Genomic DNA, 24832 nt, shown 5'->3' with positions numbered 1-24832 from the left:
AAAATGTTTAGGGGTATGCATACCCCTGCGTCCCCCCAGGAAAAAAAGCACTGGGTGTTACAGACACTCCAGTCCTGAACAACCAAAACACAATTCAATGAGTGATACACCAGACGCAAACAAATCTACATGACGGTGAAGTTGCTTGACAACCTAGAGCGGCAGATCTCAACCTGTGGGTCCCCAGATGTTGTTGGACTACAACTCCCATCATCCCTGAGCTCTGGCCTTGCTAGCTAGGGGTGATGGGAGTTGTAATTCAACAACATCTGGGGACCCACAGGTTGAGAAAGGCTGACCTAGAGGAACATGCCTGCTTCCATCTTGAACAAGAAGGCATTTTCAGTAACGACTTAATTTTTTTATTTTTTTGCTCCATGCAAAAAGGGGTCCACTATGTACTGAAGCCAGAATCTTGGATGCTGGGACTAGATCCAGAGGAAAGTTGGCTTTATGCCAGGCATGGCCAAACTTGACACTCCAGATGTTTTGGGACTACAACTCCCATCATCCCTAGCCAACAGGACCAGTGGTCAGGGATGATGGGAATTGTAGTCCCAAAACATCTGGAGGGCCAAGTTTGGCCATGCCTGCTTTATGCTCAGACCCAGATCTGCTACGTTCTGATGCTTCTTATTTTCTTCTGCCAGGTCACAGAAAAGGGTTTTCTCCACAAGGAAGCCGTCCTAAGCATTCTGTACAGCAGCTTGAACCGAGCCATTCTATACTACCTGTCTACTTCCCTTCCTGATCAGCAGAGGCTGCTCAGTGTCCTTCAGACTCTGCAGCAGCAGTGGGACGTCATCTTTGCAACGCACAACTCTAGCCTGGACTTCACCATCTGCCTTCTGTATTGCCTGTTGCAATTCAGGCCCCTGAGGTAGCAGAGCCGTCTTTCCCATAGGGCTTAGTGGTGCGTCGCGCCAGGGCGCTGGCCTCTCAGGGGCGCCCCAGCAAGTGGGGGAGCTGAGAGGCTTTGCCAGCGGCCTCCCCTTTCCCTGCATGCCTGCCAGCTGCGCCCTGCCAACCATAAGGCTGGTGGGCATGCAGCTTCCCTCCCAAGCCTCCTCAGGAGGAGGCCAAGCCTTGCAGAGGCTTAGGATGGAAGCTGAGCTCTCCTCCCACAGAGGTTTGAGAGGGGCGCAACTTCACTTCCAAGCCTCTGTGGGAATCACTCTCCCGCAGTGGCATGGGGGAGAGTTGCGCCCCCCAATGGCTGGCCGTGCCCAGCTACGGCCACCCCAACACTATCCATGGTAATTTGGGGGCGCTGGGTGGATATTTGCACCCCAGCGCCACATCTGCTAAAGACGGCCCTGTGAGGTAGTATTCCTTATAAAGGTAAAGGGACCCCTGACCATTAGGTCCAGTCGTGGCCGACTCTGGGGTTGCAGCGCTCATCTCGCTTTATTGGCCGAGGGAGCCGGCGTACAGCTTCTGGGTCATGTGGCCAGCATGACTAAGCCGCTTCTGGCGAACCAGAGCAGCGCACGGAAATGCCGTTTACCTTTCCGCTGGAGCAGTACCTATTTGTCTACTTGCACTTTTACCTATATTATAGTGGGCTCGTCCAGATTTCCTTTTGTGCCCCATTTCTAGGCACAGGTCTGGGCTTTAAGCTCCATGGTCCAAGCACTTACTTTCCCCCCCTTATTTGTCCAAATGCTTTCCCCAGGAAAACCTGCATTTCACCACTGAATCAAAGCAAGTGGCAATCGGTTTGGCCAGGGATTGCCATTTGCTCTGGTTCAGTGGCAAAATGTAGGTTTTCCCAGGGAGAGTGCCAGGACCAAAAAAAACCCTCTCGGATACAGAACTGTGGACCTGTGACTGGCAAGGAAGTATGAATGAGGCCAGCGACTGCACTGGTTACCAGGCACCATCTGAGGTGCTCGTGTTTATCTTGAAAACCCAAAATGGCTTGCACCTCAAAATGCCTTAGGACAGGCTTCCTCAAACTCGGCTCTCCAGATGTTTTGGGCCTACAACTCCCATGATCCCTAGCCAGCAGGGCCAGTGGTCAGAGATGATGGGAATGGTAGTCTCCAAACATCTGGAGGGCCGAGTTTGAGGAAGCCTGCCTTAGGAGCTGGGGAACTCCTTGCCACTTGACTCTCTGGGCTGCATTTTTTTAGACTGATCCATACTTTTAAGCTGTTTGACCCACTGCTCTCGCCTCTGTTTTTATTTTACAGTGCAGTGGCTGTTTCTTAATTTCATTTATATTTCTCTGGTTTTAGCTGGAGCACTGGGCTGCCATAGAAGGGCAGGATAATATGTGTTGGGAGCAGGTCAGCAATAAATCACATGGCATCAGTGTAGTTAACCCTTTATTCGAGGAAATAAGGTTGGCCATGCCATAGCAAGGTCAAGCAAAGGAACACGTGTCAGCCAGATAGAGAGGGAGGGTGGGAGATCCAATGAAGAGGTCGCTGCTAAGGCAAGTCATGTGTTCCTCTGCTGATCTGTGATCCGGTTGGTTCCCCCCATCAATTACTGTAAGCAAACGTGCTGTTCATTCAGTCATGCCATGCCTCTGTTTATTGCAGCGATCCAGAAAACTACGAAGCAAAGCAGAGAGCAATGTCTGATTCCCGTGTTTTCCTGGACCCAGACCAAGACGAGGGGAGGATGGATGATAACTCTGCTTTAAAGAATGGTAATGTATAAAAATGTGGGTGGCGCTGTGGGTTAAACCACAGAGCCTAGGACTTGCCGATCAGAAGGTCGGTGGTTCGAATCCCCACTACGGGGTGAGCTCCCATTGCTCGGTCCCTGCTCCTGCCAACCTAGCAGTTCGAAAGCACATCGAAGTGCAAGTAGATAAATAGGTACCGCTCCGACGGTAAGGTAAACGGCGTTTCCGTGCGCTGCTCTGGTTCGCCAGAAGCGGCTTAGTCATGCTGGCCACATGACCCGGAAGCTGTACGCCGGCTCCCTTGGCCAATAAAGCGAGATGAGCGCAGCAACCCCAGAGTCGGTCACGACTGGACCTAATGGTCAGGGGTCCCTTTACCGTTAATGTATACAAATAATGGGGGTTCTCTTAGGATAGCACTGTGTTACACTGTGTTCCTCCAAAAGCTTGCCACATTATGACAATGAACGCTCACACCTTCCCTTGTGGCTGCCCTTTGCAGGACCGCGTGCAGCACCTCAGGCCACGTGGGACTCACCAGCTGGTTGGGCTGTCCCACCTCCCTGTGCTAGTCATTGGGGGTTCCCAACAAACCCCAGTTAACCTATCCGCACTGTTGGGAGGCGGGGCCAGTTGCATAAATTGGAGCTGATTTGTCTGGAAGCTCAGCCAGGCTGATAGCAACAGTTGTCCTAAGTCCCAATTCTAGAAGGGGAAATTACCTTGCTTGCTGGTGGCACCTTCTCCCACCAAACACTTTCCCCATTTTTCTTTGTTTCTAGTTCAGCAAGACATCTGGAAGACAACCGAAGCCATCTGGATCCAACTTCTCTCTCAAAGGAGAAAGGATTTGGAAGATGCCTACAAGATGTCTCTCTCTACAGAGACAGCAGTCAGCACTGAGAAAGTGAAGATGACCGACACGAGTCCTTTCTGGGAAGAAATCATGAGAAAGGCTTGGAAGCATTTCCTAGGTCTGTGTTCTTGAGTCATGCAAAGCTTTTAACAGAATCGTCTTCACAGAATGGTTTCTTGTAATGACTTGGAGACTGGTCTCTTTTGGAGCTACCTGTCATGATACCCTTTGATAAGGTAAAAGGTAAAGGGACCCCTGACCATTAGGTCCAGTCGTGACCGACTCTGGGATTGCGGCGCTCATCTCGCTTTATTGGCCAAGGGAGCCGGCATACAGCTTCTGGGTCATGTGGCCAGCATGACTAAGCCACTTCTGGAAAACCAGAGCAGCGCATGGAAACACTGTTTACCTTCCCACCGGAGTGGTACCTATTTATCTACTTGCACTTTCACGTGCTTTCAAACTGCTAGGTTGGCAGGAGCAGGGACTGAGCAACAGGAGCTCACCCCGTCGCAGGGATTCAAACCGCTGACCTTCTGATCGGCAAGTCCTAGGCTCTGTGGTTTAACCCACAGCGCCACCCGCGCCTTGTAAACTTTACCATGACATTTTGCTGCCTGGTGTCAGAAGGCAGGATAGGCCACTGATATTCCCCTCACGAAAGTTCATAGAAATCAGGTCAGCTGACAGGATGTCCCCTCCCAACTCTCTGAGAGTCACATGGCTTTCTCCAGGCAGGCAATCACCTGATTCCTTTCAGTTTACACCACCAAAAGGAGGTGGTGACCCAAGCAAGGCAAAGACTGATAGGCCCAGAGCTTGGGAATGGATGCAAAACTAAGGCAAAGTCCGGATCCTGGACTAAGACAAGATGCAGATTAAGTTTAAGACCACATTGAGCCCCATCCCCTGACTGCATTTGGCCTCCTAAATGGCTGGTGCCATTTTCTACATCCATTGACTTCTTCTAGGCTGCAGTAATCATGATCATCATCATCATCATTGTCATCGTCATCATCATTTATTATTTATACCCCACCCATATGGCTGGGTTTCTTCAACCACTCTAGGCAACTCCCAACAGAATATTAAAAACACGATAAAACATCAAACATTTAAAAATTCCCTAAACAGGGCTGTCTTCAAAAAGTCAGATAGTTGTTTATTTCCTCTACATCTGATGGGAAGGTCTTCCACAGGGCGGGTGCCACTACCGAGAAGGCCCTCTGCCTGCTTCCCTGTAACCTCACTTCCTGCAGTGAGAGAACTGCCAGAAGGCCCCCAGAGCTAGATCTCAGTGTCCGGGCTGAATGATGGCGGTATAAGAAAGTGTTCACAAGAGCAGAATTCAGGGCCCCCACTCCCCTGTCCATCTCTCTTTTTCTTGATTTAAAAATAACTTTTTATAAACAAGGATCACAGGAATAATAAATGATACAAAAAAAGAAACCAAGTCTTCTCATGTCATTTGCACATCACAAAAATTGTATAATACAACACGTGGTTCATTATTAGTGGTCAGTGTAGAAGTTCTTGGTTGGTGAATTTACCATAGCTAAATGTCCAATCGGGAGCCCTTGTGATTAGATTAAGTATGAGTAAGAGTCATTTTTCCTCTTAGGTCACCAATGAAACATAATATAAAGTGTTGGTATACTATAGGTGAATGTGTTAGGGTTGCTTCCTGTTGTTGCTGTTGTTATAACCAGGAATAAAATGAGCTGAGGTGATTATCTGGAGTTCCTCAGATTTCTTTCTCCCTTATCTGGAGTTAATTTGGGTACAACCAGCACATATGAGTGTTTGGTGGATAATGAAAGGACTGTCCCAAACCCAAGGTACCTTAAGGGGCTAGTATGTGACCATCCACATTAGCCATCTTATTTGGGTTTTAAGCCAATGTTACTATAATAACCTATGTAGAAAAAATACCGGGGATTTTTGTTTGCTGCTAATTTTTTGCTAGGTCGCCTCCACCACACTTGTAGAACTGGGGAGAGGGGAGGATTTTTAAACCAGTTTTAAAATCTGGTGTGGATATGCTTTCAATTTGCCGTGTATCCCATGCGCATACCTGGTTCATGCTCTTTGTACCTTCTGACGTATTTCCTAACCTGTAGAAACCTTTGCCTGCTTTGGTTTCAAGAACTGTTTCTTCTCCTTGTTCTTTAGCGTCAGAAAAGAAATTTCCCCAGAGCAAGGTTCCAGCTCAGCCTTCAGACAAGCTGCGTTCTTGGAGTGGAAGCTGGTCTCCAGCGGTGAAATTGACCCCCAGCCGGAACCTGAAGCAGACGGGATACAAAATGCAGGTAATGTGCATCTTCTGATCACCTGAACAAATTTTAGGCTTTAGGCAAGGCATCTGGTAAGAAAAAAACAAAACTCTAAGGGACTAGAGACTTCAGCCAGGACAAAAAACTAGACTAGCTTTGCCTCAGAATGTATCTGCTACTTTCTGTTTGTTTCTAGAATTTTACTTTTTTTTACAACATATCAAAAACATTCACGACACATATCCCATATTTCATATCTATACATTTTAAGAATTGCTAAACAATTATTAACTTCCTCTTTAAACTGTTACATTTTTACAGAACCCAACGTAATAATGAAGACTGCTCTGTTTCAGCTTTATTTGTTCTCAAGTTCTTAAAAAACCCCTCATAATAATGATTATTTTTTTTTATAGCCCGCCCATTTGGCTGGGTTTCCCCAGCCACTCTGAGTGGCTCCCAACAGAATATTAAAACATGATAAAACATCAAACATTAAAAACTTCCCGAAACAAGTCTCTTTCAGATGTCTTCTAAAAGTCAGATAGTTGTTTATTTCCTTGACATCTGACTGGAGGGGGTTCTACATTCTTCTACAGGGCGGGCGCCACCACCGAAAAGGCCCTCTGCCTGGTTCTCTGTAACTTCACTTCTTGTAGTGAGGGAACCACCAGAAGGCCCTTGGAACTGGACCTCAGTGTCCAGGCTGAATGATGGGGGTGGAGATACTCCTTCAAGTATACTGGGCCAAGACCATTTATTTTTACTTATAATCTACACCAATGTGGCCTATGCCATGTTCGTAACAATTCATCCACCCCATCCAATCCCTGTTACTAAACAGAATAGTTTATCTAGAAAATTTATTTTCCTCAGATTTCTTTCTCCCTTCCCTGACTCCCATCTAGTTATACCCAGCTCTTATTACCCCACTCAGTGATTTCATGTACTGTACCTCTGCCTTTTCCTAACAATGTGCTATTAAAATTCCACATTAAATTTAAAAACCCTATTCCCATTATTTATTTGTGGCCATTTTTCTTGTTTTGAGTTGAAAATGAAAGATAGGAAATGTGGAGGGCCTAAAAATGTAAAGGAGGCAGTGATCCATGGGGGTAAGAGAGGCTTGACTGGGAGTTGCGTGGGAGAAAAAGTCATCTCCTCTGACACTGAGGTTGTGGCCCAGTCGTTTTCTGTCTGCTAACGTCTTGAGTCAAAATATACCCGTATTTTTCGCTCTATAACACGCACCCGACCATAACACGCACGTAGTTTTTAGAGGAGGAAAACAAGAAAAAAAAATATTCTAAATGAAATAGTGGATGTATGATTTTTGTGGTTCATGCTGTGGCCACAGACATGTGATCTGACAGTGAGTTTGGAGTAGCCCAATGCAAAAATCCTGAGGATCCATGTGGATCCATGCTTTGTAACCACGTTTTTGCACCACTGCGGCCCCAGGCAACAGTGGGTGTGTGATTTTTTTTGGTGCAAGATGTAGCCACGGACATGCTATGTGATCTGATGGTGAATTTGGGGTGACCCAGTGCAAAAATCCTGAGGATCCATGCTTTGTTACCACGTTTTAAGTGGGGAGGGGAGGAAAAGCACTCAAGGGACAAGGAGCACGCATGGGGTGTGTGGAGAAGAATGAAGAAGAGGGGTATAAGGTCTGGTGGTGTTATGGTGCAAAAAATACGGTATTTGTTATCAGCATAAGTTGGGCTTTTTCTCCAGCAGTGCAAAGCAGAGCAAATGTTTAATAAGAAGGCTCAAGGCTTGTCCTTTTCCTCCTTTTGTTGAGCGACTCGCTTCCAGGTGTGCTGTGAGTCCGTGATACAATTGAGTGCTGGCACCAACTATTTGCCTTGGGGTCTGTTTAATTATTTCTTAAAATTAATTTTGATTATTACAGCTGATTACACCTCAGTGAGCAAAGTAATTGATATTTGTTAATGCATCCCAAGGAACGCTTTGTACAACATGCTTTTTGCTGTTGAAGGTTAAAGACTGTTATTGGTTTTCCCCTAAATATGCCCACATCATTAGTTCTTGCAGCAGAAAAGGTTGCCATCTGGAAAAGGCAGCACAGAGACATTATTCAGGCACAAGTGCATGAAATTGGTGTTTCTGCGTCTTCTGTCTTTCTTTGCTGAAAGGGAGAGGCTCATAATTAAAGGAAGAGCTGGGTTCTGGGACATTACTCATTTTGTGTTATTCTTTATCATGTCAGTACCTGACAGCTCCGAATCTGATAAATTGTGCTTTCTAGTGTGACACGGAACCAAGTTTCCAAATCTTTTCCTCTTTCCCTGCTCCAGGCAGTTGTGTGTTTATGTGCTTCTCAGGCAGGCAGGTCTGCTCTGCAGTGGACAAAGATACAGTGGTACCTCAGGTTACATATGCTTCAGGTTACAGACTTCGCTAACCCAGAAATAGTGCTTCAGGTTAAGAACTTTGCTTCAGGATGAGAACAGAAATCGTGCTCTAGTGGCGCGGCGGTGGCGGGAGGCCCCATTAGCTAAAGTGGTACTTCAGGTTAAGAACAGTTTCAGGTTAAGAACGGACCTCCGGAACAAATTAAGTACTTAACCCGAGGTACCACTGTACTTGCAATAGATTGTCTCTGTAGTAGTCAGATACACAAATGGGTGCAGACTTATTTTTCATGAAAGCAAGATGGCTTCAGTGTCTCCCCTAATAAAGAATCTATCTATCTATCTATCTATCTATCTATCTATCTATCTATCTATCTATCTATCTAAAGCCAGGCCTGACCTTCTTTTAGCTCCGGTGCACTTTGCAAAGAGAGTAGCCGAGTCAAATACCTTGGCTTAACCAGTGACCAGCAGTAAACCAATCAATGTTGTTCAGACAGAAAAGGAGCAGAAATAGGAGCTCATTTAGTGATTTTTTGCAATCAAAATTTGTTCACTTTTTGACTACTTTTTAAAGAGTAAATTTAATATGTGAGTGTCAAGCACTTCCTTTCAAAATATGGATTTGGTAAGTTAAAGAATGATTTACTTCCAAATTTTCCAAAGGTTAGATTCATGTGCTTTTCCATACAGCAGTCAGAAAAGTTGCACAGGCAGTAAAACGTAGCTTAGTTAGTAAAGGTAAAGGGACCCCTGGCCATTAGATCCAGTCGTGGCCGACTCTGGGGTTGCAGCGCTCATCTCACTTTAGTGGCCGAGGGAGCTGGCGTACAGCTTCCGGGTCATGTGGCCAGCATGACTAAGCTGCTTCTGGCGAACCAGAGCAGCGCACGGAAACGCCGTTTACCTTCCCACTGGAGCGGTACCTATTTATCTACTTGCGCCTGATGTGCTTTCGAACTGCTAGGTTGGCAGGAGCTGGGACCGAGCAACGGGAGCTCACCCCGTCACGGGGATTCGAACCGCCAACCTTCTGAAGTCCTACGCGTCCCCGTTACAAAGTAACTGCTTAGTTACAAAGTGGCAAAAGTTCTGAAACTATTGGCCTAAGAACTCAAGAGGGGCTGGTGAGATCCATGAAGTTGAGCTGGAGCAACCAGCTCAAACCACTTCACATGCTGAGCTTTTCGGCTAGACTGAATAGAACAATAGGCTTGATTACCTGTTTCCTCCCAAGATGCTGGGAAATGGTAAGTCCTGCAGGACACCTTACTCTATGGCATTAACCCCTTCGTGTATTAATTAGACTTAACCATGTTGGTTATATGAGGCTGGTTATCCCAGTGGCGTAGCTTACATTACTGCAACCCGGGGCGGATGGGCACACCTGGGGGTGCACACACAAGGGGTGCGGAGGGAGCATGGGTCTTCAGAGCTCCCTCGCACGCAGGAGCCCAGCCAAGGAGAGGGGCAGCTTCCACCCTGTGGGAAGCTTCCACCCTGACCCAGAAGCCTGACCCGGGTGTGCACAGCCTGGTGGTGCCCGGCCATTGTTCAAGCTTCAGCCCAGAGCCCAGTGTAGGGGTGGAACACAGAGATGCTGCCACTGCCTCTCCCCTCCTCACCAGTGCTTCTGCCCCCAGGTCAGGCCTGAGCCCCCGGGGGCCCTCTCTCCCTCTCGCCCGACTTAGGGTGGCACTGAGTGCATGCAGGCATCCCTTTGCTGGCCGAGAGTAAGAGCTTCCACCGCCAGCAGCCTAAAGGGCAGCTGGGCACGGTTTGGCCTCATTTTCCTGCAGCTTAGTGCCGCCCCTCCGGTCACCCCCCCAAGCTACGCTAGTGGGTTATCCCACATGGTTTTTGTCACTTCTGTACTTGACTACGGCGAGGAGAGAGCTAAACAAGGGCCCAGGTTGGGTTGACACCTTGGCTTAGCACATTGAAGTGTAAGGTAAAGGACCCCTGGACAGTTAAGTCCAGTCAAAGGTGACTATGAGGTTGCGGCGCTCTTCTTGCTTTCAGGCCGAGGGAGCCGGCATTTGTCCCCAGACAGCTTTCTGTGTCATGTGGCCAGCAGGACTAAACCACTTCTGGCACAATGGAACACTGTGACGGAAACCAGAGCGCACAGAAAGGCTGTTTACCTTCCCGCCGCAGTGGTACCTATTTATCTACTTGCACTGGCGTGCTTTCAAACTGCTAGGTTGGGAGGAGCTGGGACAGAGCACTGGGAGCTCACTCTGTTGTGGGGATTCGAACCGCCAAACTTCTAATCAGCAAGCCTAAGAGGCTCAGTGGTTTAGACCTCAGCGCCATCTGCTCCCTATGGAAGTGTAGGAGCGAAAAGGAGCAGGGAGGAGCAAAACTGCTGTGAGCTCCTCTCTGGCAGCTTGCATGTTCATGCAATCCTAAGAATCCATAGTCCAGCTTGACATGTCATGTGAACCAGATCAGTGAGTGCCTGATTGGAAGATTACAACGTGTTATAGAAGACCTCTAAGGATGGTCTGAAGCTCAACATCAAAAAAACAAAGATCATGGCCACTGGTACCATCACCTCCTGGCAAATAGAAGGGGAAGAAATGGAGGCAGTGAGAGATTTTACTTTATTGGGCTCTATGATCACTGCAGATGGTGACAGCAGCCACAAAATTAAAAGACACCTGCTTCTTGGTAGAAAAGCAATGACAAACCTGGACAGCATCTTAAAAAGCAGAGACATCACCTTGCCAACAAAGGTCCGTATAGTTAAAGCTATGGTTTTCCCAGTAGTGATGTATGGAAGTGAGAGCTGGACCATAAAGAAGGCTGATCACCAAAGAATTGATGCTTTTGAATTATGGTGCTGGAGGAGACTCTTGAGAGTCCCATGGACTGCAAGAAGGTCAAACCTATCCATTCTTAAGGAAATCAGCCCTGAGTGCTACCTGGAAGAACAGATCGTGAAGCTGAGGCTCCAATACTTTGGCCACCTCATGAGAAGAGAAGACTCCCTGGAAAAGACCCTGATGTTGGGAAAGATGGAGGGCACAAGGAGAAGGGGACGACAGAGGACGAGATGGTTGGACAGTGTTCTCGAAGCTACCAGCAGGAGTTTAACCAAACTGCGGGAGGCAGTGGAAGACAGGAGTGCCTGGCGTGCTCTGGTCCATGGGGTCACGAAGCGTCGGACACAACTAAACGACTAAACAACAGCAAGAACGTAAATAGAGCAGTGGCTCTGATCCCCTGCACACTGCTCTTAGAATTAGGGTTGTCCTGAAATTTGTTTCTAACTCTGATTCCCCCAGCTCCCAATTTCAGATTAATGTTGCTTTTCAGACCACAAGAAGCCTGAACATTATTTCTAATTATTGAAAGGTTCATCGAATCAGCACAGCTATTACACAGGCTGCCCCTGCTAGGCAAGGGACATGGGGGTCACAAATTCAAGCCTACGCACAAGTTGCTTGATCCGTAGCTTCGACCTGATGCAAGATGTGGGTGGGGTGGGGGGGGTAATCGTACTCCTATCTTGCACCCCATAATTCAAGCTGGGATCATGGGGCAAGGAGGCTTGATTTTCCTTATGCTTCTGCCTATCATCTGTCAAAAAACTTCAGTGGGGAGTCAATGCTACTTTGTGCACATGGAAGCGTTGTTTGTTGGCCAGATTATATATGACAACTTAACTCCTGTGTTGCTCAGCATCATGCCAGAAGAAAGGTAAAGGTAAAGGGACCCCTGACCATTAGGTCCAGTCGCAGATGACTCTGGGGTTGCGGTGCTCATCTTGCTTTGCTGGCCGAGGGAGCTGGCGAACCAGAGCAGAGCACGGAAACGCCGTTTACCTTCCTGCCGGAGTGGTACCTATTTATCTACTTGCACTTTGACGTGCTTTCGAACTGCTAGGTTGGCAGGAGCAGGGACTGAGCAACGGGAGCTCACCCCTTCGCGGGGATTCGAACCGCCAACCTTCTGATCGGCAAGCCCTAGGCTCTGTGATTGAGACCACAGCACCACCTGTGTCCCATGCCAGAAGAAACTGGACAGCAAATGCCGCTGAGCTCAGTGAGACATCTAATTAAACATTCTTAGGATTGCTCTAGGGATGTGGGTGGTGCTGTGGTCTAAACCACTGAGCCCAGGGCATGCTGATCGGAAGGTCAGCGGTTTGAATCCCCACGACGGGGTGAGCTCCCGTTGCTCGGTCCCAGCTCCTGCCAACCTAGCAGTTTGAAAGCACATCAAAGTGCAAGTAGATCAATAGGTACCGCTCCAGCAGGAAGGTAAACGGCATTTCCCTGCGCTGCTCCGGTTTCGCCAGAAGCGGCTTAGTCATGCTGGCCACATGACCCAGAAAAACTGTCTGCGGACAAACATCGGCTCCCTTGGCCTGTAAAGCGAGATGAGCGCCGCAACCCCAGAGTCGTTCACGACTGGACTTAACTGTCAGGGGTCCTTTACCTTTTTAGGATTGCTCTGCTGTTCGTGTTGTGTTAAGGAACGGTCTACCAAGCTGAATTGCACAAAGCCCTTGCCAGACATGGGGTTTCCGTAGCAGCTAAAGCAACCAGGCAGTACATGTCAAAATCCCTTCTGAGACTTTCTCTTACCATTATGTTTGGTCTGCTATTTCCATTCTTTCAAGAGCCAAACAAGCAAACATATAATTATATTTCTGTGCATCATTTGTGTAACATCTTTATCTTCATAATAGAAGGATAATTAACATCACTAATTATCTAATTAAGTTCATTAAGCATCTACCAACAGTGCACTATGAAACTGACATTATGTTCCACTGTCAACAAATGCTTTGATTTCTTAAGTAATTAAAATGTAAATTAGCATGCCATTAAATACACAAGGGAAGTTTTGAATCTGAAATTCATTTCAAAACTGCTCATGGCAACCCTCTTTTTTTTTTTCTTTTTTTTTTGCTTTCCTTCAGTGAAACCAGACAATTTGCTATTAATGATGTATATTAAACTCTTTCCCCTTTGCAACATGAATGCCTGCTTTGATAACTAGCTTGCAACTAGAAGACTGTGATGTAGCAAAAGGCAGGGAAACTATGTGAAGCTACTGATCTGGGTCAGGGACACGGGTGGTGCTGTGGGTAAAACCTCAGTGCCTAGGACTTGCTGATCGTAAGGTCGGCGGTTCGAATCCCCGCGGCAGGGGGAGCTCCCGCCTTTCGGTCCCAGCTCCTGCCCACCTAGCAGTTTGAAAGCACCCCTAAGTGCAAGTAGATAAATAGGTACCGCTTTATAGCAGGAAGGTAAACGACGTTGCAGCTTCGCCACGCTGGCCACGTGACCCAGAAGTGTCTTCAGACGGCGCCGGCTCCCGGCCTCTTGAGCGAGATGGGCACACAACCCTAGAGTCGGTCACGACTGGCCCGTATGGGCAGGGGTACCTTTACCTTTACCTTTTTACTGATCTGTGTGGGTTTTGTGAGTCCAGGAAGCTGTCTCTGGTTTGTATTACTGAAATATATATTAATTTGTGACACCATTGCTCACACAGAGAGACCGCAGGTACATATATGTTGGTCTAGCAACATGTTACCTAGACATTTTGTAATATGACTTTAGCTTTGAGGTTCTTGTGAATGAGGGAGGCCTTGAATCTTATATTATCAAATGAATCGGAATCAGAAAAATCTTTATTTGCATCAGCCACTAGCCATAGCAATACAATAAAATGTTCTGAAGATAGAGGTAAAAACTTAACTATTGAAAAAACATTTGGGGGGGTTACATCAACAATCAAATAACAGATCTTGTTCTAATTGCCCCCGCTAAAAACCTTGCAGTTTTTGCTGTCACCTTGATCTGCTAGAAGAAAAGAACACAGTAGCAATGGTTGAGCAATCCAACATGGGCAATAATAGAGGGGCAATAACTTCACTCCGCAAATCTTTATGAAGAGTGCAAGAAGCACATGAGCCATGGGCTCAATACTGCCATCTCCGCAAGGACATAACCGTTTTCCCAGTGGAATTTTTTGAAATCGACCCTCAAGGACAGCCGATGGCAGCATATTCAATCTTGCAAAAGTGAAAGCGCGCCTGTATTTTGGAATTGTTAAATTTTGCAGATAGGGTGCCAAAGTGACAAAATGACTAGGTGGGAAATAATCATGCCATGGACAAAATTTCCTTATTGTAGTCAAATTGTTCTGTCATTGTATCATATAAATAGGTAAAGGACCCCTGGCAGTTAAGTCCAGTCGCAGACGACTCTGGGGTTGCGGTGCTCATCTTGCTTTAGAGGGAGCCGGCGTTTGTCCACAGACAGTTTTCTGGGTCCTATAGCCAGCATGACTAAACCGCTTCTGGCGCAACTGAACACTGACACCAGAGTAGCACAAAGAAATGCCATTTACCTTCCTGCCAGAGCAGTACCTATTTATCTACTTCCACTGGTGTGCTTTCGAACTGCTAGGTTGGCAGGAGCTGGGACCGAGCTCACCCTGTCGTGGGGATTCGAACTTCCGACCTTCTGATCGGCAAGCCCAAGAGGCTCAGTGGTTTAGACCACAGCACCACCCACGTCCCTTCAGTATCGTATAGGCACTGTCTAATTAAATTATTTGCTTTACTGAAGCCCAGAGTTAACTGTTATGGTGCTAAACCAGAAAAGTAAAGCTTTTGGCTGACAATTTTAGTCCAAGCGCACTTATATGTCATCTCATGCAGCTATGCATTTATATTGGATGCAATTTATCACAAAGTTCTCTTGCACAAACTCACTGAATGGGAATTGTGCAAGAGCAGATACGTCCCCTTTCTCCACTGTCTACCATCTACAGCCGATCTTAGGAATGCCCAGCCTGTGCTCTGATTGTCTTCTATTCATTTCTCTGTGTGATATTCCATGAAGTGCTTCGCCACAAGGTCACATTGAGGCTCCGCGACTGTGGTTTCTCTTTCCGGCAGTTGCTGCTTCCTAAGTGTAGCTGGTTGGAAAGGGGGGCGGGTGGTGGGAGGAAGATGGAGCAGAGAAACAAGGATTTTCATTTGGCTTGCTATTCCCCAACCATGTGGGGGTTCAGTGCAGTTGGCAATGTGCATTAGCCTCCTAGAGGGTTAAGGCGCTAAGTTTACACAAGACACCCTAATGGTTAAAACAAACAAAAATTCCTTCCAGTAGCACCTTAAAGACCAACTAAGTCAGTTCTTGGTATGAGCTTTCGTGTGCATGCACACTTCTTCAGATACACAGATACTTCTTCAGTGTATCTGAAGAAGTGTGCATGCACACGAAAGCTCATACCAAGAACTGACTTAGTTGGTCTTTAAGGTGCTACTGGAAGGAATTTTTTTTTGTTTTGACTATGGCAGACCAACACGGCTACCTATCTGTAACTGGAACCCTAATGGTTGTAGCTGCAGTCTGTTGAAACACAAAATGAGCATTTGATCCCTATTCTGAGCGGCAGTGAGAATGAGATGTTTAATGAAAGTGCAAAAACAGAACCGCTTGTTCTGTGACTGTCCCCAAGAAGCAAAAAGAAAGGAGATCTTCTCTTTCACATCCAGCCGTTACGGAGAAAAGCTTAAAAACCATTCAAGTAACAAAGTTGCATAATCACACAGGTGTGTATGTGTGAAACTACTTTTATTATAATCGTTACTTCTTCATTTAGAAAAGATTCGTACTAATCATATACTGGTTTTCCATAAGCTATGGTTTTCCCAGTAGTGATGTATGGAAGTGAGAGCTGGACCATAAAGAAGGCTGATTGCCGAATAATGGATGCTTTTGAATTATGGTGCTGGAGGAGACTCTTGAGAGTCCCATGGACTGCAAGAAGATCAGACCTATCCCTTCTGAAGGAAACCAGTCCTGAGTGCTCACTGGAAGGACAGATCCTGAAGCTGAGACTCCAATACTTTGGCCACCTCATGAGAAGAGAAGACTCACTGGAAAAGACCCTGATGTTGGGGAAGATGGAGGGCACAAGGAGAAGGGGACGACAGAGGACGAGATGGCTGGATAGTGTTCTTGAAGCTACTAGCATGAGTTTGACCAAACTGCGGGAGGCAGTGGAAGACAGGAGTGCCTGGCGTGCTGTGGTCCATGGGGTCACGAAGAGTCAGACACGACTAAACGACTAAACAACAACAACAATCATATACTGACGTAAATGATAGGATGTGAATTAAACAATTACAGTCGTATCTTGGATCCCAAATGCCTTGGTACTCAGAAGTTTTGGCTCCTGAAAGCTGCAAACCTGGAAGTGATTGTTTCGATTTGTGAACGTTCTTTGGAACCTGAACATCCAATGTGGCTTCCGCGGCTTCCGATTGATTCCAGGAGCTTCCTGCAGCCAATCAGAAGCCGTGCTTTGGTTTCCAAATTTTTTGGAAGTCGAACAGACATTCTGGAACGGATTCCGTTCAACTTCCATGGGACAACTGTATTTTAAAAAGCATATGAAGATCTGAACATATTCAGAACACTGTCATCTTCCTCAGTGGGGTTGTTTGCAACAACCTTTACAGCACCTGACTCTTAGATGTTGGGATTGTTCAAATATATACAACAATAAATTAATCAAATTGAGCTGTGTGACTCAAATTGGGTCTACTAGACCCATTTTTGAAAGAAGAAAAAAGTAATGTGGACTAGAGCATACTCTCCAACATTTCTCCAATGAAAAGAGGGGTGTCCTAAAAGGCAATTGGGACATTCTGGGATCAAATCAGAAACCAGGATGGCTTCTGGAAATCTGGGACTGTCCCTGGAAAATAGGGACATTTGGAGGGTCTGATAAAATTGTTTCTTTTTTTATCATAATTTTTATTGATTTTCCATATTTCATCTTGATTCCATACACATATTCACAACTTATGTTATTTGCTCAAAATGAGCTTTGACTTCCTTCCGTCTCTCTTTCTGACATCCCTATAACATTTAACATATCTATCGCATTCCCATAATCACTTCTTTATCATATATTAGCCTTAAGAAATCATATTCTTATTTATAAATCAGCATCTTAGTTTCTCATTACAAAGCATTTCACGTTAATGCTACAAACGTTTTCATACGAGTACAATTTTCTTTCAAATAATGAATAAATTTGCTCTAGTCCTTTTCGTATTTTTCTTCAGGTCGATTCCTGATCCTCCCCGTCAATTTCGCCAACTCCACAAATTCTACCATCTTTGTTCTCCAATATTCCAATGTGGGGAGTTCTTGCTTTGAGCCAGGAGAATTCTCGCTGCCGTTGTGGCATACATAAATAGATTTACATCTTTTTTGTGAATTTCTTCCTTAATTAACCCCAGTAAGAATGCCTCTGGTTTTTTGTCAAAATTATATTTTAGTATCTTTTTTAGTTCATTGTAAATAATATCCCAAAAAAATCTTAACTTTAGCACTGATAAAATTGTTTCTGGGGCCCAGGATTATAGAGCCTGGAACTAAAGCTCCATTAGTTTCATAGCATGCTTGCTTCCAAACAAGACCATTGGCTACCTAATCTGCACTCTCCTAAAAATGCCACCCATTCCTATTCTCTTGGGATTCCTTCCTGGTAAAGGAAATACCGTATTTTTCGCTCTATAAGACGCACCCGGCCATAAGAGGCACCTAGTTTTAGAGGAGGAGAACAAGAAAAAAAAAATTCTCTCCCTCTCTGCGCAGAGTCTCTCCAGCAAAGCGGCAGGAGAAATGGAGACCCTTCCATTTCTCCTCCCGCTTCACTGAAGGGGCGCTGCGTAGAGAGGGAAAGCTGCACAGCACCTCTCTAGCAAAGTGAGAGGAGAAATGGAAGGGGCTCCGTTTCTCCTCCCGCTTCACTGAAGGGGCGCTGCACAGAGAGGGAAAGCTGCGCCGTGCCTCTCCAGCAAAGCAAAGTCAGAACAGCAAGAGGGATTGTTGCGCAGCGAAAGCAGCGATCCCTCTCACTCTCCTGGCTTCAGGGATAGCTGCGCGAAGCCTCTTCAGGGCAGGGGGAGCGTTCCTGGCTTCAGGGATAGCCGCGCAGCCTGCATTCGCTCCATAAGAATCACACACATTTCCCCTTCCTTTTTAGGAGGGGAAAAGTGCGTCTTATGGAGCGAAAAATACGGTATGTCAGCATTGCTTTTTCTAGTGCAGTGGTACCTTGGCTTAAGAACTTAATTCGTTCCGAAGGTCCATTCTTAACCTGAAACTGCTCTTAACCTGAAGCACCACTTTAGCTAATGGGGCCTCCTGCTGCTGTCGTGCCGCTGGAGCATGATTTCTGTTCTCATCCTGAAGCAAAGTTCTTAAACTGAAGCACTATTTCTGGGTTAGCGGAGTCTGTAACCTGAAGCGTATGTAACCCGAGGTACCACCGTAGCTGCCTTAAACTACCGATCATTAAACATATCTAAATGTTTCCCACAGTCTCCAGCAGTATAGGATCCCACCGCAGGGAAGTGGCGTCCATATAGCTTTGTGTATGTATGTTGATCGGTAGAGAGGGTTTACGTGGAGAGCTAAGCCGTGAAGGAGACTCCTGGCTCATTGACTTCTGCCTGCTGGCCCAGTCCCTTAGTGAGGGATTCTTCCACTTTCTAGGTCAGTCTTTATGGGAGTTGGGTATGAGTTATGTAATAGTTTTGTGAGGCCGCAACCGTGATTACGAGCTTAATGATGCTTCAAGCAAACAAACTCTAATGGCTTCCATCAGCGCTTTACAGTTTGCTTCCTGGAGAGGAGTTGCTGTTCAAGTGCAGGCACAGAGCTGGATACTGGCCAGTGTCAACTGGGATCCCATAGATCTTGTAGCACATTAACTTAAGAGCCCAAACCAAGCAGAAGCAGGACTGTTTGTTGTGAAGAATTGCCATGCCTCTGGCATGTAAGGGCTACAGGTTGATAAAGCCTGGCCAGCGTTCTGAGGCAATTTGACCAAGCTTGTTCTAGAATAAACTTGTTTCTGTGGGATGTGATCCTTGAGAGGCAGTCAAGTACAACATTCCTTGTAATGCGGGGAAATGTTTGGTCCAGCCAGTCGAAACTTCCTGTTCCTCCTGGCTGGAGCATCCTTCCTTTTGCATGTGATAGAAGGTGGGCGTGACCTAACCTGTCCAGGTAACACAAGGACAGGTCACGCAGCACACCCTCCTCTCTATTTGACTTCCTTCTTCATTTGACCAGCTATTAGCTAGGACTGCTCTACTAGCTCTCAGCTAGCAGAAGCACTGGGATTATTCCCCCATTCGGGGTAGATCCACATGTACATATTTGTAACTCAGTCTGCTTTCAGGAATCCAACTGTGAACTGATGTGAGTAAACTAATTTTATCATCTTTAAATAAGATTGTGGCTTCTTTATTCTTTTTAAGAGGAATTCAAGGGAACTTACCAGGAACGTACAATTCAGTCTGAGACAGATTGAATTGTATAATAGTGAGAGGCTCACACGAGCCTGCAACCAGTTATCTGCTGTGCACGAGAAGGGGAATGTAAACTCTGCTAAGTAAAGGAACTTGCTAGTGCAAGTTAGGAAGGATAATAATAAACTATATATCCTCTCCTGCCCCCCTGAACATTCCCACAGTTTCCTCTTTTATTTAAATGACTCGGTGTTAATTAACAATCCATCAGAGCTGAGCTGAGTATAATGAAGCATCTCTTGTTGGCTGGAAGCCTCGCCGAAATAAAAAGGGCAGCCTTTCTCAACCTTGAGTCCCCGTATATTGTTGGACTACAACTCCCATCATCCCTGACCACTGCTCCTGCTAGCTAGGCATGATGGGAGTTGTAGTCCCATCGGCTTACTCAAGGGTGATGAAGGCCACTCTAGGGCATAGCTCAGACCATGCACAGATCCCATTCATCTCAATTAGAGTCAACCAGGATGGAGTTTGTCCATTTTGGGGGAGGAGATGGTGATTGAGAACCATAACCTTCCAGAATCATAGAACTGTAGAGCAGTGAGGGCCAAACCTGGCCCTCCAGCTGTTGTTGGACTACAACACTCATCATCTCTTGCTAACAGGATCAGTGGTCAGGCATGATGGGAATTGTAGTCCCAAAACAGCTGGAGGGCCGAGTTTGGCCGTCACTGCTGTAGGGGGACCACGAGGGTAATCTTTTCCAACCCCTTGCAATCAGGGCCAGATTTAGGTTTGATGAGGCCCATAGCTACTGAAGGTAATGGGGCCCTTTATATGTCCAGCTGTGCTTTGTCAACAACCAATTGTTGCTGTTTTTTGTGTTGAATCTATGCTATATGGTAATTTATGGACCTAATAGGTATCTAAAGCCATTTGCATATGCAGAATGCAGGCACCCTATATACAGAAATGAGCAAACCAGTGATATTTTAGGGAGCAGGCTAGCAGGCGGAGCCCATGACTTACACTGTAGGAGCCTACACAACACAAAACACTGTTGCTGTATATAGGTTTTATTTTGTTTGGTTTTTATCTTATATTTTGTAAATGTACATCCAGGGTGTTTTTTTCTTTAAATTTTTTTTGGGGGGCAAGATAGTGGGGCCCTAAGCTATAGGTAGTTTAGCTTATGCATAAATCCAGCACCACTTGCAATGCAGGAATCTTTTCCCAACATGGGGCTCAAACCCACCACTCCGAGATTAAGAGTCTCATGCTGTACCAACTGAGGGGAACCTTCATTGAGCCTTGCGTTTCCCAAATGAGTTACAGAACTCCAAAGGAAACCATTCATCTTCAATCTACTTATCCCAGCACCTTGAATACAAGCTGTCCCTGTTTTAGGATCATTTCCCACACTGCAAAGACGTCAACGGGACTCCTGCTAATTGATCGTAAGATGATCGTTGCTTAAAGGCATGGGTGGCACTGGGTGAGTTGAGGGAAGCACCCCCCCAAACAAGGAGCTTGCTCCCCCCAATTGGTTCTCTATTGTTGGACATCTGTCTGTGCTCGTCCACTTGACCAACATGGTCTCCTACTCCAGATCTGCTCCCTCCCCAGCTTCCCCTGTGACCCACTTTTTAGCCTCCCACCCCCACTTTGTTTTCCTGAAAGAGACCCTTTTGACCCCCCCCCCCAGGCCAGTATTAATCTTGGCCTACACGGCAGGGCTGTTGCGTGGCAAGTTCCCGCCTCCCACCAGTAGGAATAAAGACACGAGACACCGTTATTTTAGGTTAATGGGCTAAAATTGGCCACAACTTTATTGGCTTAGGCATTGGTCCTATCAGGCTATCCAGCTTCAGCCTGTTTGCTTGAAGACCGGGAAGGGTTAACACCAGCAGGGGGAGCCCTGCTGATGCACATCAACTAGCGACTCCCCCGGGGTCACCACTCAGGGGCGCGCTTTAGGCCCTGACCTCCATAGCTTTAGATGAGGCAATGCCCCCCGGAATCCTTTACCGGACTAAAGGTAAAGGTACCCCTGCCCGTACGGGCCAGTCGTGTCCGACTCTAGGGTTGGGCGCTCATCTCGCTCAAGAGGCCAGGAGCTGGCACTGTCCGAAGACACTTCCGGGTCACGTTGTCAGCGTGACGAAGCTACTCTGGCGAGCCAGCACCAGCGCTGCACACGGAAACGCCGTTTACCTTCCCGCTATAAAGCGGTACCTATTCATCTACTTGCACTTAGGGGTGCTTTTGAACTGCTAGGTGGGCAGGAGCTGGGACCGAAAGACGGGAGCTCACCCTGCCATGGGGATTCGAACCGCCGACCTTGCGATCAGCAAGTCCTAGGCTATGAGGTTTTACCCACAGCGCCACCCGCGTCCCTTTACCGGACTACTCTTCAATATTTGGGGGAGGTGATGGCGCTCCCCCCCCCAACACATCTACATAACAATACCCCTACCAATGCCTAACCGCCAAAACCAAAGGAATTGTGACGATTTGCTACAAGGTAGGTGAAAAACCAAATGGCCGATGCCAATTTGCCAAGTGGAAAAAATTCCTACCAGGCCCCTTGACGGCGACCAACTGAGGTCCATAGCAAGGTCAGAAGGGGAACCTTAAAGGGTGGGCGGGTGGGAAACCTCAGCAGTTGAGCGGACCAAAGAGGGAGATCCTCGGGCCGCGCTCGCCTTAAGTGCGGCAAGCCACACCCCCTGAGCCAGCCGGTTGGCTGGCTCAGGGGACGACACGGCCCGAGGATTCCCCTGATTGCACGGGGGCTGGAAGCCAGCCTCCGCACGTGTGTTGGGGGCGTGAAGCCTTCCGAGGTTGGAAGTGGCTTTGTGAGCCCCTCTCAGCTTGCCAGCCTTCACGGGGGACAGAACTATGGGCACTCTTTGCCTCTGTATTTGCCAGGCTATTATGAAATATTATTAAACTGTTATGCCGCTTTGAGATTTCTTTTGCATAAAGCGACAAAGAAATGTAATAATTAAGTTTGCAAAGCTAGGAAAGTTGGGGTGGAATAAAAGAGGACACCATATGCAGCTCTATAATATTTAATTCCTCCCCCCCCCCACCGCCTTTCTGCTTGCCAAAATTTCGGCCGTTCACAATAATAACTGTAAAACAGCAATAAAGGCCGTGCAGGCATTTAGAATGCACATTGTAGTTTAGCATCAGTAAATCCAATCAACCAGCCTTTGTCTAGCCAGAGGCCATTACAGAAATCAATAAAGAACAACACATTAGAAATATGATAAAACATAAAAAGGATGTAATAACATGGAATATTTTAGTAAAACTAGAGTAATATAGGACTGCCCTTTTTATCTTTTTAAGGGGGACATTTAGGTGAACAGGGAGAAGGGAGGTGGTTTACTGTGGGGCTAGTGGTAGATTCTTATTCCCCCTTTTTAACTTGAGGGGAGGGGCTTACAGTGGTTGACAGGGGTTTCTTACATTTTTTCTGGGGGTAACTTATTTAATTTCTTAAATCAAAGCAATATATATCTATATGTCTGCCTGCCTGCCTGCCCATCTATCTTTTTGACAACATCAAACATCAACATTCTTTCCAAAAGAAAGTTAAGCATTTTAAAAGTAAAATTAATTTTATTCAAATATGCTGGGTCGTAATGTTTTTTCACAGAAAGATTACATTATTTCCTCCCGGAATGACTTTCCTAAAAAAAGAAAGTAAAGGACCCTTGACGGTTTATCCAGCCGTGAATGACTCTGGGGTTGCGGTGCTCATCTTGCTTCACAGGCCGAGGGAGCCAGCGTTTGTCCGCAGACAGTTTTTCCAGGTCATGTGGCCAGCATGACTAAACCGCTTCTGGTGAAACCAGAGCAGCGCACAGAAACGCCGTTTACCTTCCCGCCAGAGTGGTACCTATTTATCTACTTGCACTTTGATGTGATTTGGAACTCCTACTCACATGATTATTCCCCTCCGAGTGTTACGTGTGTCACTTTAACACAGCAAGCCCAGTGTTAACATAACATCAGTGGAAAATGACCATGATACTTCCTTAAAGTAAGGGATTACTTTAACACACTCTTACTTTTCCAAGTTTCTACCATGGAGAAATACAGTATATATTAGATACATACAAAGCTAGTATCTGTAAGTCTAAGTGGGTATTTGGGCAAGCAATTGGTGTAGCAAATAAATGCATGCATTTATATAAACAGCCATGTGAACTTATCACTGACAGGTTGCTTGTGACAGGAGAAACATTTTTTCCTTGCCAATGTAAATTAGTAAATGAATAGAAAGAGAACCTACCCATGTGACACTGACACAAAAACCTTGTGCACACACTGTGTAAAAGAATTAAAGTTTACCACCCCCGATCAGAAGGTTGGCAGTTCAAATCCCCACAATGGGGTGAGCTCCCGTTGCTCGGTCCCTGCTCCTGCCAACCTAGCAGTTCGAAAGCACGTCAAAGTGCAAGTAGATAAATAGGTACCGCTCTGGCGGGAAGGTAAACGGCGTTTCCGTGCGCTGCTCTGGTTCAACAGAAGCGGCTTAGTTATGCTGGCCACATGACCTGGAAGCTGTACGCCGGCTCCCTCGGCTAATAAAGCGAGATGAACGCCGCAACCCCAGAGTTGGTCACGACTGGACATAATGGTCAGGGGTCCCTTTAACTTTACCTTTTACCCCCTCCCCCTGCTCTTTCCATAGCTCTCACTCCACGCCTCTCTTCTCCCCCAACCTTGATTTAAAATCTGAGATTTTGATTTAAAATCTGTGGTTTGTGCATTTCTTTTCTTTTCTGTTTTTTAAGTTTTATTTACAACGTAACATAAACCCCCACCCCCCAATATAGAAATCCACCCTCATTTAACGTGAACGTAACATACAATGAGCATAATAAACAATACAAACAACCAAATAAAAGACTTCCTTTATCCTGTATCTGGCCTCCTTATTTACTTCTTATAAGCTATTTCCTTTGTGAATAATTATTAAGATTTTTCTAGTTATAACTTAAATATCCACAAAGTCTCCTGCAGACATTAATCAAAACAAGTCCAGGTATGAATTTTAGGGCACTGTTTTGTGAAGTATTCTCTGCGTTTTCCCCATGCTTTTTGAAACTCTTGTCTAGTGTGATCTCTAGTTGCCTCTGTTAATCTAGCCAGTTCAATATACTCTAACAGTTTTCTTGCCATTCCCTTTTTGTTGGCACAGTTTCTTTTTTCCAGCTTTTAGCAATTAGGATCCTTGCTGCTCCTGTGGCATAGAGGAATATTTTCTGATCTTCTCTTGCTATACCTCTGTCCGTTATCCCTAGTAGAAAAGCTTCTGTATTCTTCATAAAGTTATACTTCAACATTTTTTTAAGCTCATCA

General features: G+C 46.2%; 1 protein-coding gene across 2 annotated transcripts in view; it reads left to right on the top strand.

Moving 5' to 3' along the window:
• The window catches only part of WDFY4 (WDFY family member 4), a 184123-nt gene that overhangs the window by 89263 nt on the left and 70028 nt on the right, over positions 1–24832 (top strand). For both annotated transcript variants that reach the window (XM_083738111.1, XM_083738112.1), the window contains 4 exons: positions 651–880; positions 2550–2659; positions 3421–3612; positions 5667–5803. In XM_083738111.1, coding sequence (XP_083594237.1) covers positions 651–880; positions 2550–2659; positions 3421–3612; positions 5667–5803 — 669 coding nt within the window. The remainder of the gene's footprint in view (positions 1–650; positions 881–2549; positions 2660–3420; positions 3613–5666; positions 5804–24832) is intronic.

Source organism: Podarcis gaigeae (assembly GCF_964106915.1).
Source record: "Podarcis gaigeae genome assembly, chromosome: 5".
NCBI lineage: Eukaryota > Metazoa > Chordata > Lepidosauria > Squamata > Lacertidae > Podarcis > Podarcis gaigeae.
Note: the sequence above shows the minus strand (reverse complement) of the source record. Positions and strands in the feature narration are given on the sequence as shown.